Genomic DNA, 17,834 nt, shown 5'->3' with positions numbered 1-17,834 from the left:
GTTAGTTTGTTGTTTATTGATCCGTAATCTTCCAAAAGTGCTCAATGTGTCTCTTTAAAAGTGATCTAAAAGCTGTATTTCAATGAGAGGGCTGCAGACGTGGTTTCTATAACAACCAGATGCAGCTTTCAAGCAGCTGGTCTTCAGACTGGAACTGCAGATAGTTTGTATGGTCTGTCTTGGAAAACGCATTAACAGCATTGAAAAATTGTGTGGTATTGACAGTTTAATGTATTAACACATTATTACGCATAATATTTGACCACACTAATAATTGCGTTGAAAAAATAAAGGAAAACAACAGTAATAATTCTGTAGTTTCTAAAGGTTAAATAATATGTCCATGAATATGTACATTTTGACATACGTATGTTTTTGACATTCAACTTCAAACACATGAATGTGTTTCATGACATTTACAACACTTTCCCCCGACTGCTGCTTAGACACCATCTTTCTTCGGTGCTTGCTGATTTGATGTGTGTACATCCTGATTTGGTGCTCTGCAACTTTGATGTAATAACTCCAGTATCAGGTATATGTTTATATATGAGCTGTTATCAGTGGTACAGTAAATCTCATGTTTGTGTAGTGGAGTTGTCTAGGGAATCTAGCCCTAATGAAGACGGCGTCCCCACAGCAGAGGAGGCCACCGAGGCCACTGAGGAAGAAGAGGGAGGCGCAGGAACAGATGCCAGTCAGCCTGGCATTTACACTGAGCATGTGTTCACGGACCCACTGGGAGCACAGCCCACTGAGACCACCACAGCCACAGACAGTAATACAAGGTGAGCAGAGAAAGTATGAGGGAGAATGCAGGTTTTCTATCTCTGTGCTTCATTATAAGCTTCAAAATACCAAAAAGTCATAATGTACAGTGTCCTGCTCTTTTTAAAATAAGGTTAAAAAATATAAACACATCGAGCTAAATGTGTGTTTTGTAATATTAAAGGCATTAACATATTGGAGGGAAAAACAGAAAATGTGTTCTCTGCAAACGTTATAGCACATTTTATTTTTTTCCAATATGTTCAGCTGAACAAATAAGTAGAAATTTGCAAGACAATGCACAGAAATGGCCAATTTAACTATGTTTTCTGTTACACTTAAAATTCTGCTTTAAACTTTTGCAAATAGATGTTTGAAATTTATTTTTTAAGTCAAATTGTTTTGTAATTTTAGTCATCATGTTATTTATAGTTTTGATGTCTTCACTATAAAAATAGGTGCTGTCAGTGTGTCAGTGATTATCAGTAGTGGCCATAAAATTGATTTGCACAATTTGAAGTTCATCACTGATTTACAGTTGAACCTCTGTGTGTGTGAGAGGAGGAGTTTTAGGGTCTGCTTCAGTTCAGAGCTCTGAACATTAAAACGAGTAGAGTGGTAGAATAGTTCAGGATGGAGGACTTTGGCTGGAATATTGCATTATGTGCCATGACATGAACAGTCAGTAAACATTGACAGTATAGCAATAGGCAGTAGCAGATGCAGTCAGTTAAGATACTATAGGGAGATTTGAATATTGTGTTGTATTGTATTGTGTTGAAGTAATCTGAACCAGAATAATGTGTTGATGCATGTGTAATTGGTTGTATTACATGCGATGCTGGAAGTGTTCTCCGTTTTCTGCTAGACACATGAAAGAGTACGGGGGTATGAACCCGGAAGTTGCAAACGGAGGTTAAGCGCTGCGACGGTTGCCAACTCCATTGCTCCGATGCAAGGGCATTCCGGCTTGTTCAAAGCTCCATATACTGAGGAACACATTGCATGTTGTTTCACTCAGATTGCTTCATCCTAGAGAGAGTTATTACACAATATTCAGGGCATCTTTTGAGTGAATCTCCCTGTAGAACAGCAATAGTGTTTTTTTTTATATATATATATATAATTTACTGAGCAGACATACAGCTGTATTTTTTTTTTTATTGCATTTGTAGTAAACAGCCTTGAGACTGGATGCAGTAAGTTCATTGACGGTCCACAAAGCCAAAGTGGAGGCACAGTCCAAGATGAAACATAAAAAAAAACAGTAACAATTGGTAACAAAATCTAGAGGGCAAAAACCAGGGAAAAAATCTGACGGATGTTTAGAACAGTCAAAAGAAGCAGAGAAGAACTGCAGGGAAGTAAAAGCTCAGAACTGAAAAACGATGTTGTTTAACCTTGCAGAATGAAACAGTAGCTGACAAGTGGGTTGGAGGTAGGCTGGTGAACGTAAGTCTGGGAATGTAGAGCTCTGATGAGGGAGAGCGCAATATTCCTATAAAATGCATGGGGATGTACAAACCAAATTCCAAAAAAGAAGCTAAAATAAAAACAGAAAGCGGTGGTTTATAAATCTACTTTGACCTGTATTTGAATGGAAACAGGACAAAGACAAGATATGTTTTGGTTTCCTTTACTAACTTCATTGTTCATTGTAAATATAGGGTCATTCTGGAGTTGAATGCATGCCACACATTCTAAAGAAGTTTGCACTGGGCAATTTAAGACTATAAACATTGTGAAATGTGCATTATTTTTCTGTAAAGCTGCTTGGTGACAACACCTGTTATAAAAAGCGCTATGTAAATAAACTTTGACTTGACTTCACTTCCAAAGACATCTTAGACAGGTGAAGAAAACAGAAGCTACCGATTTCTCTGAGCTCGTCTGAAATGGACTCGTACAAAGTGGGAACATGTATTGTGGTGTGAGGAGCAAACCTTTAAAATTGTTTATGGAAATAATGGATGTTGTGTTCTCTGGGCCAAAGAAGAAAAGGGCCGTTCAGATTTTTACTAGTGTAAAGTTCAAAAGCCAGCACGTGTCTTAGGGTGGAAGTGCATTAGTGGGCAACTTACACATCTGTGAAGGCACCATTAACGCCAAATACATTTTAGAACAAATGCTGCCTTCTAGACAATGTCGTTTTTTCAGGAACCTGCATGCTTATTTCAACTTAACAATAACAAGCCCTGTTCTGTATGAGTTACAACAGCATGGCTGTGTTATCAGAGAGTGTAGGCTAGACTGGTCTGCCTCCAGTTCAAGAATGTCTCCCATTTAAATGTCTCCTGTCCCTTTAAGCTCAAAACAAGACAACAGAAGACCTATGCAGTTTCACAGCTGAAGACTGTATAGCAGAATAATAGCAAAAAAATGACTCTTTTAGAACTGGATCAATTAGTATCATCGGTCACTAAACAGTTACTGAGTGCCGTTAAAGGGAAATGTGATGTTACACGTGGTGATCATGCTCCTGTCTCAACTTTTTTAAAGCATGTTGCTGGCATAAATTTGTAAGACAATGAAATTCGTAAGGTAAAACATGAGATATTGTGTTTTTGTACCATTTTAAATTCAATACAGTCAAGCAGAATGTAGTAATAACTGCTTTTTGTTTTTATCAGCATGTCATGTACTGTCCCAACTTTTTTTTTAATTGGGTTTGTGTGAGAACAGTACTCCTGGTAATATTCTGACAGACTTATGTTCCTAGACAGAAAGCCAGCCAGTTGACTTACCTTTAATTTAATGAAAGATAAACTAAGAATTATGCCATATTTACCAACTCCGTCATGTCATCTCTTTACTGTCATCTGATAACTATTACTAATAAACTGACTTGAGTGTGGTTGTGTGTGTGTGTGTGTTAGGGAGTCAGGTCAGGAAAGAGATGGGGCGCTGTCTCCGGGCAGTGAGCAGGACCAGGCCAAGGAAGACATGCAGAGGATGAGCAGCACTCTGCCCACCATGTGGCTGGGAGCCCAGAATGGCTGGTGAGACACACCCACACAGACAGAAATATCTTCCTTTTCTAGACACAGTTTCCTCCAGCAGGAACAGCATTTTAGCATATTTCTAGGGTCTTTGGCTGGCTTGTTTGACATCTATGCAGGGTCATTTTAGTCTGGTAAAAATTGCTTTGGATTAAATGGATGCATTTGTTTTAGCAAGGTGACATTTTGATGCATTGTTTGTCTCTTTTTCAACCTTTCCTCTAGCTTGTATGTGCACTCTTCTGTGGCCCGGTGGAGGAAGTGCCTCCATGCAGTGAAGCTGAAGGATTCTATTCTCAACATAGTGTGAGTGGAAAAGAGTGAAGGATTAGCTTATTAGATTAGGACAAATGTTACGTTAATGTCAGTTTGATTTCTAATTTTGAATAGAAAAGGATAGATTTGATTTGCGTGTTATCACATTTGATTTTGTGCTGAAAAACCACACATGCTCTGAAAAGTGGCAGTAATGGTGAAGCACTGGTTCAGCAAAATATCGAATTTACGCAATTTTCTCATTAATCCAAACTAAGACAACTAAGACATGTTCGGTGTACGAAGAATGCTTGATTAGTTTTGCACTAGATGCTACCAGGCTCAATTAGCTTTTAGTAATGGAAGCTTACGTCCCACCAATTAAGCGCTGGGCAAACTGCTTGCATGAGTATAAATCATACACTGACCTTAAACTGCATCAAGTTGTTATGTAAGCTTTAAATGAACAAATTATGTGTTTTCTTATACTGTATATAAAAACAAAAATATGTTGTATGGTTAAAAACAGAAGACATTTTAAAGCATTTTTAATTATTATTTTAGTTTTTTTATTATTATGTATTTATTTATTAGCTATGCTAGCATTCTAGCTCCTACACAAAACTAACTTAACCAGTCAGTTTCTTTTGAATTGTTTTGGTTACTTGCTCAGTTTGTATGCCTGATGTCTGTTTCCATAGTCACGTTAAAGGGCGAGTACTAGTGGCTTTAGCTGATGGTACACTAGCCATCTTCCACAGAGGTCTAGGTAAGGCTCTCATTTCCATAATTCTGAATATTAGGTAGGTTCTCCAAACCTCTGTGCTTCCCAGCTTTGAAAAATATGTTGTTTCCCTGTCTCACTTTATAGACAGCCAGTGGGATTTAACCAACTACCACTTACTGGACCTGGGCCGGCCTCACCACTCCATCCGCTGCATGACAGTGGTGCATGATAAAGTATGGTGCGGCTACAGGAACAAGATCTATGTCATCCAGCCCAAAGCTATGAAGATTGAGGTTCATACCCCTTTTTTATGGCATTTGGCAGATGCTCTTATCCACAGCGACTTACAATTTAATCATTTTCACAGGTAGGCCAAGGTGGCGTTAGGAGTCTTGCCCAAGGACTCTTATAGGTATAATGTAGGGTGCTTATCCAGGTGGGGGGTTGAACCCCAGTGTACAGTGTAGAAGGCAGTGGTGTTAACCACTACACTACACCAAAAACAGTGTTTTAACATATTGGTTAGGCAGACTGCTGCTTAATTGTTTCCAAAATATCAACTTATCAAATAAATAAAAAATGTGGCATGAGATGTGTAGAAAGATGCCATATTTAAGTTTGTTTTAACTTTTAGGTTTGTCCAGAACAGAACTGTAGATCAGAATCAGAATCAGATTTATTGGCCATGTATGTTTGAGACACACAAAGAATTTGGTTCCAGCTGTTGGTGTCGCTCTAGTATTAAATGCAATAAACAATTGTGAAGTTGCATTTAATGCAATTGCAATTTGTACAGTGTGCAAATAATTTACCGGAAATACACAATATATGATAAACACAGTATGCAAGCAATATGCAGACTATATATGGACGCACATAATGCAGACAATGTACATATTATTTACAGACAATACACAATATACAAGCAACATAAAGATTACATAGGGGCAAGCAGCATGTGGTAGTGCAAACAGCAGTAATCTACATCATGTATGAAATTGTTGGAATTGTAGAATGAAATTGTACACAATGGTATGAGTCTGAAGCATGGGTTAATAACTATCTGGAGAAAAAATACCTTTTGGTGCATTATTTATAATACTTCAACATGTATTGTAGAAGTTACCATTGTACAAAATAAATATAATGGTAACCAAGTCCAAAACCTTTGAAAAATACTCTACTAATATTAGTTATGTTCTTAATGGCTAGTAGGCTGCATGATTAAGGGCTACTTGTGTTTGCAGAAATCATTTGATGCTCATCCCCGCAAGGAGAGTCAGGTGCGTCAGCTGGCCTGGGTGGGTGACGGCATTTGGGTGTCCATTCGTCTGGATTCCACTCTTCGTCTCTTCCACGCCCACACTTTCCAGCATCTCCAAGACGTAGACATTGAGCCCTATGTCAGTAAGATGCTAGGTGAGGAGGGGGAGAAGCACACCTTCATCCTTAACACACCTCAGGCTTTTATAGATCTCTGGAGAGGGGAACAAGCATAATGTGATTTGAGGCGTTGCTGCTACTTCAAGGTTTTTTTGATCTGTAGTGTGACTAATCTTATTATCCAAGGCTATGCTGCATAGATTTTACGCCACAGTGTTCAGAGCTGAGGCGGTGTAAACAGTCACGCTGAAATTGTTGATGTGAAATGCTTGATCGCACATACACAGTATTGTCTGAAGTGCAGCTTTCGGAAACAATGTTGTGGTCTCAGAGGTGAAGCTAATTAATTTGACAAATTGTGACATGTTGGTTTCACAGCCTTAAATTGACCTTTGTGACCCTTAGACGTCTGGAATTATTATTGTTGGTTTGCTGTACATTATATAACTATTAACATGTAATTACTGTACACAAACAGTGCATTATTTTGGTTCGCATTATGGTGCATCTCTATTAATTACATGATTCCATAATCAGTTACATTTATGTTTGATTTACGTTCTGTATCGAATGTTTTGAGTCTACACTTCTGCCTTTTATGTTTTGAAAATGTAAAGATTGGTCAGATTGGTTTCATTTTAAGGCCTTTGCAGCCATGGGGGACCCAGGAAAGTTAAAATGCTTTAAGAGTATGCAGAGTCAAAGCTGTTTCAGCGCCATGACACCACTGACCGTTTCTTTCTTTTACTGGTAGGAACGGGTAAATTGGGCTTCTCTTTCGTGAGGATCACAGCTCTCATGGTGTCCTGTAACCGGCTGTGGGTTGGGACAGGAAACGGCGTCATCATTTCCATCCCCTTATCAGAGTGTGAGTTCATTAATACATTTCCATAGACACAGGATCTCATATTGAAGGGGCTGTTGGTACAATCATATTGGATGCCCCTATACATATATACCCTGTATAAAAATCCGTCTTTAAAGAACCATTCACTGAAACCATTCACTTCGCCCTTTATTTTTATGTATAGTGTATATAATCATGTATTGTAAAAAAGATTTTTTCCAGAAGGGGGTTAAAAGTAGAAAGATTTGTGTGCTAATATGTACTCAAAGTAGCACTGTTTTTAGGTGCTCCTTTAATTCAGCAGTTTTAGCAACCACAAGGGCAAGATCTTAACAGCTTTGTATTTAACATGAAGATAATCTACACTGACCAAGAAAATGCTCATTTATTTGCTTGTACAGTAAACAGATTGTCAAAGTCCCAAGCCTTTGGTGGGCAGTGTAAATAGAAAAGGAGCAAAGTCCCAATAAGTAGTAGACTTCAGGCTTCTCTACTTCCCTACGTCTCCTTTCTTCTCTATTATCTCCAATCTCCTGTCTCTGACTGTCCTCTGGGCTCCTCTCTCCATAGCTGTGGGTCTACAGCATGGACTCCTCAGGCTGAGGGGTGAGTGGGAAAAGTGCCACATGTCCGGCAGGCTGGCTGTGATATGACCTCGCCTTGTTGCTATATGCAAGCTTGCGCTTACTTCTGCATCTTGGTCTCCTTCTTCAATATTGGATAGTTCTTGTTATCTCTCCCTCTGTTTCTCTTGCACTCCTTCTCTCTCTTAACGCTCTCTCTCCCTCTCTCTCTCTGTTTTCTACTGGTGTATCTAGGGTGTGCGAGCTTTAACTTTTTAACGTTCACCTCATCTTGATGGCAGATGCTTTGAGTCCAAATAGTCAGTCTGTGCATTATGCTCCTGTTGCACACTGTTCAACTAATGTAACTTAAAGTTGTAGTTCAGCAGAAGAATAGGCACAAATTTCCTCTTCAGATGTATTTGATCAGCCTGAATGTTTTTTGCACTGGAGATATGAGGCTCAGGCTTGTTTCACACACATTACGTCTGCAGAACATGCAGTTGTACCAGTGTGACCATTACATTGCTTACATGGCCATTCACACATTTACACAAGGTGCACAGTGGTAAAGCCAAGCAAGTTCTACAGAGATCCTTTTTTAAAATGGATAAATAGTCCAATCACTTGCTTCACTCAATAAAATATAATTTAAAATACCATGACATTTGTCTACCATTGGTAGCTTTCTGAAATTGTTTCAAGCCTGGTAGACCTACCAGGAAAGCCAGTATGTTGTTTAACAACAGACAAATGAAGAATTAGCATTTTTAATGTAGGCTTCTGTTTCATTTTCATTGGTTTTCATAGTTTATTTCATTGTATTTTGCTGCATGGCCCATGTGGCGCATGCAAAAAAATAAGGTTGACTCTAGTTTTCTAAATTCTGTGACGCACGCTGTTTGAATTCTCTAACGGAAATGAACGTCACTCACACCATAAACAGGTAATATGTGTGAAACAGGCCTAATGCAATTACTAAGTAATGAAAGCTTATAACTCATGGATTAAGATCAAACTGCAAACTGAATACCTAAATAATTACCCTCTTGCCTTAAACTGTGTTGTTGTCAAGTAATCTCAAACAGACTAATGACTTAGTATGACATACTATTATCTATGTAATACACATAGCTAAAGCCAGTAGTAGCAGCTATCATGAATCCTACATTTTGTCTGTGCTTTTGCCCATTTTTATAGACAGCAGTATGTCATACAGTGCCAGAAATCAAACGTTAAACACTGTGCTTTGGCTGGTCCGCTACATGTGGAGTAGAAGGCTAATTGTATAACTTTGTTTTCTCACGGAACATTTGCTTTAGTGTTGAGCAGAAATGTTCCTTATGTTTTTGTTAAGAGCCATGAGGTTAACATTGGCTGTCTCTTTTCTCTGCATTGTAGCTAATAAGAATGTGGGGGCTATAGCTAGCCGGCCCGGTGGTGCGGTCCGAGTGTACGGGGATGAGAGTTTGGACAGTGTGACCTCAGGCTCATTTGTGCCCTACTGCTCCATGGCCCACGCCCAGCTCTGCTTCCATGGCCACAGAGATGCTGTGAAGTTCTTCGCTGCAGTACCAGGTGTCTTTTTATATATATACATATATATATATATATGTGTGTGTGTGTGTGTGTGTGTGTGTGTATACACAAACATACACAACAAATAAAAACACAGTATTGCAAAACGTTAGCTGAAAAAAAAACACAAAGGCCCAAGTATTAATAGTTTGTGATTTGCTTTTTCAGATGTTCTTTCTCTAATATGCTCATTGGTTGGACTAACAGGACACCACATTCAACTGTCTTCTTAGTACTTCTTTTTTTATATTATTATTTCTGGCCTCTATTTGTGGTGGCAAAAAAGTTTTTATTGTTTGTTTAGTAAATATTGCTTTGCCTACTTCACACTTCTGATTTGCTTCAATATTATTATTTCAAGGCCTCTATTTGTGGTGGCAAAAAAGTTTTTATTGTTTGTTGAGTAAATATTGCTTTGCCTACTTCACACTTCTGATTTGCTTCAATGAAAAACAGAGCAAAGTGTAAAATGTATTAAATGAATCCAAATTTTTATTGGAGGCATAAAGTAATGTACTGTATGTCCAAAAGCAGAGGTGTGGATGGTCATACGACGGTTATATCAAATATTCTAAAAATGTCTCCTGTAAAACGGCCGTTTTAACTGGTAATTAAATAAATGAAGGTGAGTATAAACACACGCACACCATTGCTGTCATAACAAAATGCTAACTTTAAAGAAGAAGAAAAGTTATTTCGAATTGCTCATTTGATCCATATATGAAATGTTCATTGTAAATGGCAGCTGGTGTTTTCCATTCATATAAATCCTGAAACAGTAAATGGAGTTGCGTTTTGTTTTTTATGGCAGTGACTATTTTGTGTGGATGTGCTGTCAAGCTTACGGAGTGATTTACTGTTAAATTCATAATATCACTCCAACTCGTCCCAAAGATATTGGATGGAGCGCCATTACTCCAGAAAACACTGCGCCGGTATTCCACGACCAAGTTCTAGTTTTATACACCTCTAGGCAATGCTTGGCAATGGGCATGGTGATCTTGTGAGGCTGCTCCAGAGCATCCCATTCTATTAACTCTGGCTTTTAGTGGAGATTATGCCACAGTGCCTTTCAGTGGGTAGGATGTGCACACTGTGAATTGTGTACAGCAATGGGACCACCTTGAAGAGAATGAATAGTATCCAAGGTGTCAGATATTTTTAGAAATATATTATACATCGTAACATAATGCAGTATGTCGTATTGCAGTACTTAGCATATTACAAATCATGAAAATACTGTGTTGTGTCTGAATCTTGGATTACAAAAATATTGCTGTGAGGCATCTAGTGATTTCTAACCATGCAACATATCATCTCCAAAGCTTTGCATTTTTTCTCACTTTAGTGTCAGGGTGGTGCCAAACTTTTTCCTTTACCTTTTTCCTTTTGTGTTTGTTCTTAGGTCAAGTCGTTCCCCCAACAATGTCACCTGAAAGCATAACCCAAGACTCAGACGCTCCTTCTTCTGATAGTCCATCGCAGGAGCAGCAGTCCAGGTTCATGCTGGTCATGAGCGGAGGGGAGGGCTATATCGATTTCAGGATGGGTACGAGCTCTAGACACCCACTGTTCACATGCTACATTTTTTAGCATAGCAATAAAACAAAATAGTAGAACTTTCAATTTCTGTGAACCTAATTTTTGTTTGCTTTCAAAGTGGTGGGAGACACTTACAGAAAATCTTATAAAACTGAACAACCTTAATCTGGGCTACTATAAAGTGTCCAAATTGAATGGTTTAGTTTGATGGCTGCATTTAGCAAGCTGAAGTGATAATTAGGGTAATTAGGTTCATACAGTTTTTCCCTCCACATGTAGTCAAAAAGCTGAGACATGTTTGGTATCCAACATTTATAAAAATGAACAAACAGAATTCAGGGAACCACTTAACATTTAATATAAAGCATAAGTAGACAGTAAATACAGACAATATGTGAAATAAAGCAGAAGTACAGTAAATACAGACAATAAATTGTAAACAGAACTATAAAATAACACTATAAAATAGCCCAGGACTTCTTAATCTTTTTCTCTGTGACCCTTTTTTGGGTTTATAAACATTTCGCAACCCCCTCTTTCCATTCATAAGGTATCTTCTAAGGTGTTAAGGTAGCAACACTGTAGCACCACTCTCGGGACCTCCCTGGGCCCAAGTCACGGCCCTCACAGGTGTCCTGACCACCACCTTAAGAACCTCTGAAATAGACTATATAACCACTAAACACAGGACAGTAAAGACCTGACAGTAAAAGAAGGTTAATGGGTGGGTGGAATGAACTATTTCATATTTGGAGATCAAGTAGGTAGGGACTGGTCCATTTTTGCCTTTATAGGCAAGATTTATGGTGGCTGAATTTGCGGAGATTGAAGACGAGCCGTGCTGCTGCATTCTGGATGAGTTGCAGAGGCTTGATGGCCTGCATGGGAAGACCAGCCAAGAGCGAGTTGCAGTAGTCAAGCCTTAAGATGACAAGAGACTGCATTAGCGCCTGGGCAGCCTCTTGAGTGAGAAAGGGTCGGATCCTCCGGATGTTGTACAGGAGAAATCTGCATAACTGAGCTAGGTTTGCCATGTGAGTCGAGAATGATAACTGGCCATCCAGAGTCACACCAAGACTTCTTGCCTCTACAGATGGAACAATCTCAATGGGATGGCAAGATCATGATGAGGACCTGTAGTTGCAGGGATGAATAGCAGCTCAGTCTTGCTAGGATTGAGCTTCAGGTGGTGAACTGCCATCCATGAAGAGATGTCAGACAGACATGCCGAGAAACTGGAAACCTGTGTGTCAGAGGGTGAGAAAGAAAGCATTAGTTGATCGTCATCAGCATAACAATGATAAGAGAAGCCATGAGATGCTAGTGTAAAGAGAAAAAAGAAGAGGACCCAGCACCAAGCCTTGTGGGACACCAGTGGAGAGCCTGCTAGGAGCCTGATAAGAGCGATCCTCCAGATAGGACTTTAACCACTTCCACGCATAGCTAGTGATTCCAAGGTTGGTGAGGACGTCCAGAAGGATTGTATAGTTGACTGTCAAAAGCTGCTGAAAGGTCAAGAAGAATCAGGACAGATGGCAGTTTGGCTTACCTTGCTGACTGGAGCTTCCCGGTCAATACTGTAAGAGCAGTTTCTGTTGAGTGCGCTGGTTTGAAGCCAGACTGGTTGGGCTCCTGGAGCTGGTTCTGTGTGAGAAAGAGAGGCAGGTGATTATAGACTGCATGTTCAAGAATTTCTGAAAGCAAAGAGAGGAGTGATACCAGTCTGCAGTTGTTGACATCAGAGCTGTCAAGCGTGTTTTTTTTTTTCAGGATGGGAAGTACTCTTGCAAGTACTCTTGAAAGTTGATGGAACCTCGCCTGATGACAAGGACTTGTTAATGGGAAAAGTGATGAAGGGTAGTAAGTCATTGGAGATTGACTGGAACAATGCAGGTGGGATGGGATCCAGTGGGCAGGTGGTTGGGTTACTGGATTTGATCAATTGAAGGACAGCATCTGTGGATAGAGACACCTGCATTCTGCAAAGAACCACCCCTACTCTGCAATTTTCTTACCCTAGCCATTTCACTCCTAACCAATAAAGGCAATGAGAACTAGGCCAATCAGAGGGAGAGCAAGGCCGGGTCATCACAGAATGCCAGTGTAAAACGTGTGAGAATGTATGTCTCTTCATTCTTGTGAGCTGAGTAGATGAAAAGGAGGAGTCAGCCAAACATGAGATCAATTGCATTTATTCTGCTAACTCTAGCAGATTAACATGATTAATAATAACAGTAACAGAAAGGGCCCCGACTCCCCCTCGTGTCAAAGATGAGAGTAAGAAAACCAACACTGACTGAAAGTAAACTTCGCTTTGTCGCAGCAGCCTCTGTGGAGACCAGTCCAGTTCAGATATGTGGGTGAGATGGCACACTCCTCATAGACACGTATCATTTTCAAACAAGACAGTGGTTATGTAGTCTCAGTCAAGGTTTAGTTTACAACGCTGGACTAATGCAAAGTATTAAACAATGGAATGACTTTGACTTGATTAAGTATTGAATTTAAAATGATGATTGGCTGGGCCTCCTGAGAAAAATAGACACACATCTCTCAGTGAGGTATTCGGCCAAAGCATAATATAAATAATATTTTATATGAAAAAATGTATTAAAGGAAATCTTGGAGTTTGAATAGGCCTGATGCAGCTGATAAATTAATAACTGTATCATCTAGAATTTTTGTTCCTCAATCTGTTCTGTATAGTTTTACTTATTGTTAGACTGACCGATGAAGCACACTCTTTTAAAGGTGGGAGGATTGTAGTGGGAGCATTGGGTTGTCACGTGTAACGTGTGACAATTGCAGTTTTTATTATTTTTTATTTATTTGTTTTTTTTATAGGTATTTAGTCTCTGAAACCACATCTGATTTTCATAATATCTGACTTTTCACCAAACTGTCTGCTCTGTCTTTGTCAGGTGATGACGATGGAGGGGGGGGAGCAGGTGAGGATGAGGAGCCGCTGGAGCCCACAGTCAAGCTGCAATCGGCTCCTGCTAAAACGGAGCGCAGCCACATCATTGTCTGGCAGGTTGCCATCGGCGACGAGTGACCGTCCAATCACTGCCTCAGGTTCAGCAGAGAGCTCAGTCTCCTCGAGTAACCCTACATGGGCCTCCGTTTAACGTTTTTATTTCACTATTGTTACGATGATTCCCATTATTATTAGAACAGTCTCAGCAGCTCACATCACCGGCGATTTTAACGAAGTCTATGAGGTTTATCATTTTTTATGAATTTGGCATTTGTTCTTGACAAGACATGAAGGTTAATAGGAGATCAGAAAAAGGGAGAGAATTGCAGGGAATATTAAAGGGAGCAGGTGAATCTGTCCAGGACTGTAAATCCTGAATGGTCCGTCCAAATAATGAGCAGCACTCTACTTGAGTACTGAAACACAGGGATTCGTGAAGGAAATGAGCATTTTTAGTTTACACCATGACCAAGTGTATTACCACACGTTATACTGTATAAGGGATTATAATGCAGGATGAATTTGTATGTCGTGTTTTGTTTTTGTTTGATTGATAGGCATTGTGCAAGACCGGGCCACCTTCTGGAGCTGTGGGTTACATGCAGTGGGATTGTGTTGTGGTAGATGTTTCTAGAGGGTCAGGAGGCTGTTTTTGCTGATCGTGGCATGGGTCCTGTATGTATTATCCTAGCACCTTAACGGCATGGTGTGTAGAGGCATGTCTCTCTTCTAGGGGTGTTTTCTTGCCTGCATGGAAGAGTCCAGTATGTCGTTCATCAAGGCCCTAGCTCTAAAGTCTGTCTAGCGTGTTAGCACCTTTATGCTAGAACTAGCTTGCTGGCACTTTAAAATAGTAACTAACGTACACCTACATTTACTCTAAGACCAACATGTGCGGTCTTTTATGTTATTCAAAAGGGACTTCCCTGTTACCAAAGGACAAATTGTAGATCTAAGAACAAACGCTTAACAGTGTGGATATAGTCACTTGCATTTCGCCCTAGGCGACTTTTTTTTCACGTTTAGCGACATTCTCTAAACAAAATCAGCGATCAAATTTTTTATAGGACTGCTATTTTCCTTGACAGGGATTTTTTCAGAAATCGGTTTGTTTTGCACCTTACATCATTTGTCTCCAAGCGCTAAGCCAGTGTTTTTTTTTTTGTTTTTTTTTTTGGCTCATGTGTTTCTGTCTTGACTCGAGTGTTTACGTGTACAGTCTGGGATGTTGAAACCAGTCAGTATGTTATTATTCCCATTCCTTTGCTGTTTTTGTACATGTATGTGAGACGATATAGTCTTTTCTTTGATGGTGTTTGTCAAAATGAATGCAGGATGGGGCCAATGTTTGACGTTTTTTGTATTTGAAGAAGAAAAAAATAACCGGCTTGCAAGTGGTCTAGTTTTGTTTTTATTCCGACTTAGAAAGGGAATATTCATATCGTTGGTATTGCCATTCCAGTATTTATTTTTCATAATGAACTTTGTGGTTCAGAATGTAACTTTATACATGAGAATTATATTACTTTGACATAACTCGAGTGACGTCAGACATACTCAGAAGCAATTTGGTGTGTTCTCACCGACATTGTGAAGGAATCACATTAATACTGGTTATAACATCATGGACTGAAGTAGGTAGGGTATACAGAATAACCTCTGTGTGGATCATCTGGAAAATCAACACATTCATTGTACTAAGCTATGCATGTTTTTTAAAAGGACACTGCGGCGTATTTGTTCAAATCCCTGTTTATTGCCACCTTTTTGGGTGGATGTGTGTGCGTGTGTTTAGGTGACTGATGTAGAGTTGTACTGAAGCTCCAGTAGCTGCAGTTGTATGTATGTGTGTGTATGCATATGGGTGGATGCTTGCTTGATCCATTTAAGGGGAATTCCACCAGTTTTTTCAAAGTTTCTGCATAATTCAGTCATTGAGGTTTAAACAAAGTCATTCAGAGAGGTTTGTTGTGAAATGGTTAATTGTTGAGAACAATATTGACTCAGATTTCTTTACAGTGTTGACAGGAACCAGGGCCATTTCATTTACCATCGAAAAACTAAATCTGAGATTTAGATATAATTTTAATGCTAATAAAATTAGACATGGTGATAAAGTAGTCATTGTTTGTTCCCTTCATTTAACGCTCAAAAACCGCTACAGTTTTGATGCCACTTGATAACACTGCATCCTGCTAAATAACCAAAATATTGAGAAATGACAGAAACAGAAGTGCAAGTTCTTTGGAGCATGCTAATGCAATCTGTACCCACAGTTTTATGAAATGACAAACATGAAAAAATGTTCACTAAAAAATAGTGAACTTTGTTGGAAGACGAATCCGTTTGCTGTTGTCGAAGACATTTTGTGGCACATCCTGTAGTCTGCAGTTCATTTTATGTAAACTTGTTTTATTTATTGTTTTTGGCCCAAAGTGTTCTAAATTTTGGTTTTGGCTAAGGATTTTCATATTGGTGTATCACTACCTGTAGATTTTCATAATGTTCATGATTCTCTTATATTAAAGCTTGTATATTGTTTACTGTACATTTATTATGTTGTATGTTTATGTGAATTGTGCTACATCTTGTTGCACCGGATACAATTACCACTGACATGTTATGTGGCAATACAAAGAATCAATCAACTGTAGATGTAAACATAACAGTAAAACAGTGAAGAATCTGAAAAAAATATTTTTGGGGACGATTTTGCCTTACAGTGTCCTGCATGTACCTCTACACAATAAATCTGTTTTCTAAAATATTTATGAACAAACAATTTCTCGGACTTCAGCGAGTGCATTTGTAACCATTTCAGTGTGATCATTTTCTGAAGGGCACTTTCAGAGGAGTCGCACTCTTCAGACGTCTGGTTCCTATCACCGCCACTGTGGACGGTTCTGACTGTCTATTTCTGTAGAACACAGCATTTCACATGAAACCTCTCTGAATGACTTTGTTTACAGCGCAACCATTTAATTGTGCAGGAATTTTGAAAGATGGGTGGAATTCCTCTTTAAATCTCACAGGATGTGCTGTGGTTGTCACAGCTTGTCATTACTGTGGTTTTTCCTGTTCAATGTTTGCTAAAACAGCATCATAGCCTTATTTTTAACAATCTATTAAACTCAATTTCATGGGGAATTAACTGCTGGTGATGTTTTCTTTCAGTGTGTCGTTGACTGGTACATTCGTACAGAATCTCAAATATTGAACGTTCTTCATATTTCTTAAACGTTTGGAACATTTTTCATTGAAAATAAACCATCTAGCAGAATATTAGTCAAATGAGCACTCCCATATGGAAGAAATTTGTTTCTAACTATCCTTAAGTATGAGAAAGGCATCTAAACACAACAGTTTTATTAGCCTGGTAAAATGAAGTGTTTTAGGCCTTATGAGCTTTTACTTGCACGGCTCTACAGATTCACTTTGGCGTTAACCAGCTCTTTTAAGTGTATAGCTGAATTAGCTGACATATCAAACTCATGCTTAAACCACTTACAATCAAAACTGTTACAATCAAAGAAAGCAGCTGCTATATGGGTAACTACATAGCGGCCTCAGTGCTAACTAAAGTGTTTGATATGTACATTTATCATCAGCTGAATCAAAATCAGTGAAGACGTGGTTTTGGATGCATGTCATGGCTATTTTTCCTTCCCTTTCTTGTACAAATCGCACGTCATCAAACGAAAATGCTTTTTAAAAGAGACACAAAAACTTGTCAGATCTGTTTTGTTATGTTGGTTAAAACAAGCTGTTTGACATATTTCTATCTCTAAGTTCATGTGTATTGCTACTTGCATACCTTTGGCTTCTCTGTTGTGCCCGTAACCCACTGAGAAGGATTTTACTTCTTTTGTTATTGCTTTTTTTCCCACTGGAGCTGTGACGTTTCAGCACTTCTAAAAATAAGGCTGTAGCCTTCCCTGAGAAAAGTACCGGCATTCCTTTCAAAAATCCTCTCATCTCATTCTCAGTCCAAGTCTCTCTCACAAAGGGTTTCTTGCTTCACCACCTAACTTTGAGTTTAGCTCACTTTTGACCAGGCTACCATCACCTTGGCAGCTTCTGCTGCTCCAGGGCAGGTCCAGTTCAGGATTTTGCATTACAAATAGCGTCTGACCAATCAAGAACTGCCCTTGACATTTGTGGTGCCAGGACAAAATACTGCTTTTTAGCAGAAGAG

The 17,834-nt window shown here is 39.1% G+C and overlaps 1 protein-coding gene across 13 annotated transcripts in view; it reads left to right on the top strand.

Annotated features, from left to right (window-relative positions):
* Window positions 1-16,790, top strand: part of spag9a (sperm associated antigen 9a) — a 63,866-nt gene extending 47,076 nt beyond the window's left edge. For 8 of the 13 annotated variants that reach the window (XM_037544676.1, XM_037544677.1, XM_017705849.2 and 5 more), the window contains 11 exons: window positions 593-788; window positions 3,645-3,767; window positions 3,993-4,073; window positions 4,724-4,791; window positions 4,894-5,042; window positions 5,997-6,168; window positions 6,887-7,000; window positions 7,550-7,585; window positions 8,944-9,120; window positions 10,526-10,669; window positions 13,584-16,790. In XM_037544676.1, the coding sequence (XP_037400573.1) occupies window positions 593-788; window positions 3,645-3,767; window positions 3,993-4,073; window positions 4,724-4,791; window positions 4,894-5,042; window positions 5,997-6,168; window positions 6,887-7,000; window positions 7,550-7,585; window positions 8,944-9,120; window positions 10,526-10,669; window positions 13,584-13,717 (1,394 nt within the window). In that variant the 3' untranslated portion in view covers window positions 13,718-16,790. The remainder of the gene's footprint in view (window positions 1-592; window positions 789-3,644; window positions 3,768-3,992; window positions 4,074-4,723; window positions 4,792-4,893; window positions 5,043-5,996; window positions 6,169-6,886; window positions 7,001-7,549; window positions 7,586-8,943; window positions 9,121-10,525; window positions 10,670-13,583) is intronic. The other 5 variants (XM_037544682.1, XM_037544681.1, XM_017705848.2 and 2 more) reach the window with 1 other exon arrangement.
* Window positions 16,791-17,834: the final 1,044 nt, after the last annotated feature.

Source organism: Pygocentrus nattereri, chromosome 14, assembly GCF_015220715.1.
Source record: "Pygocentrus nattereri isolate fPygNat1 chromosome 14, fPygNat1.pri, whole genome shotgun sequence".
NCBI classification, from domain to species: Eukaryota; Metazoa; Chordata; class Actinopteri; order Characiformes; family Serrasalmidae; genus Pygocentrus; species Pygocentrus nattereri.
The sequence above is the reverse complement of the archived record's forward strand: the minus strand, read 5'-3'. Positions and strand labels throughout refer to the sequence as shown.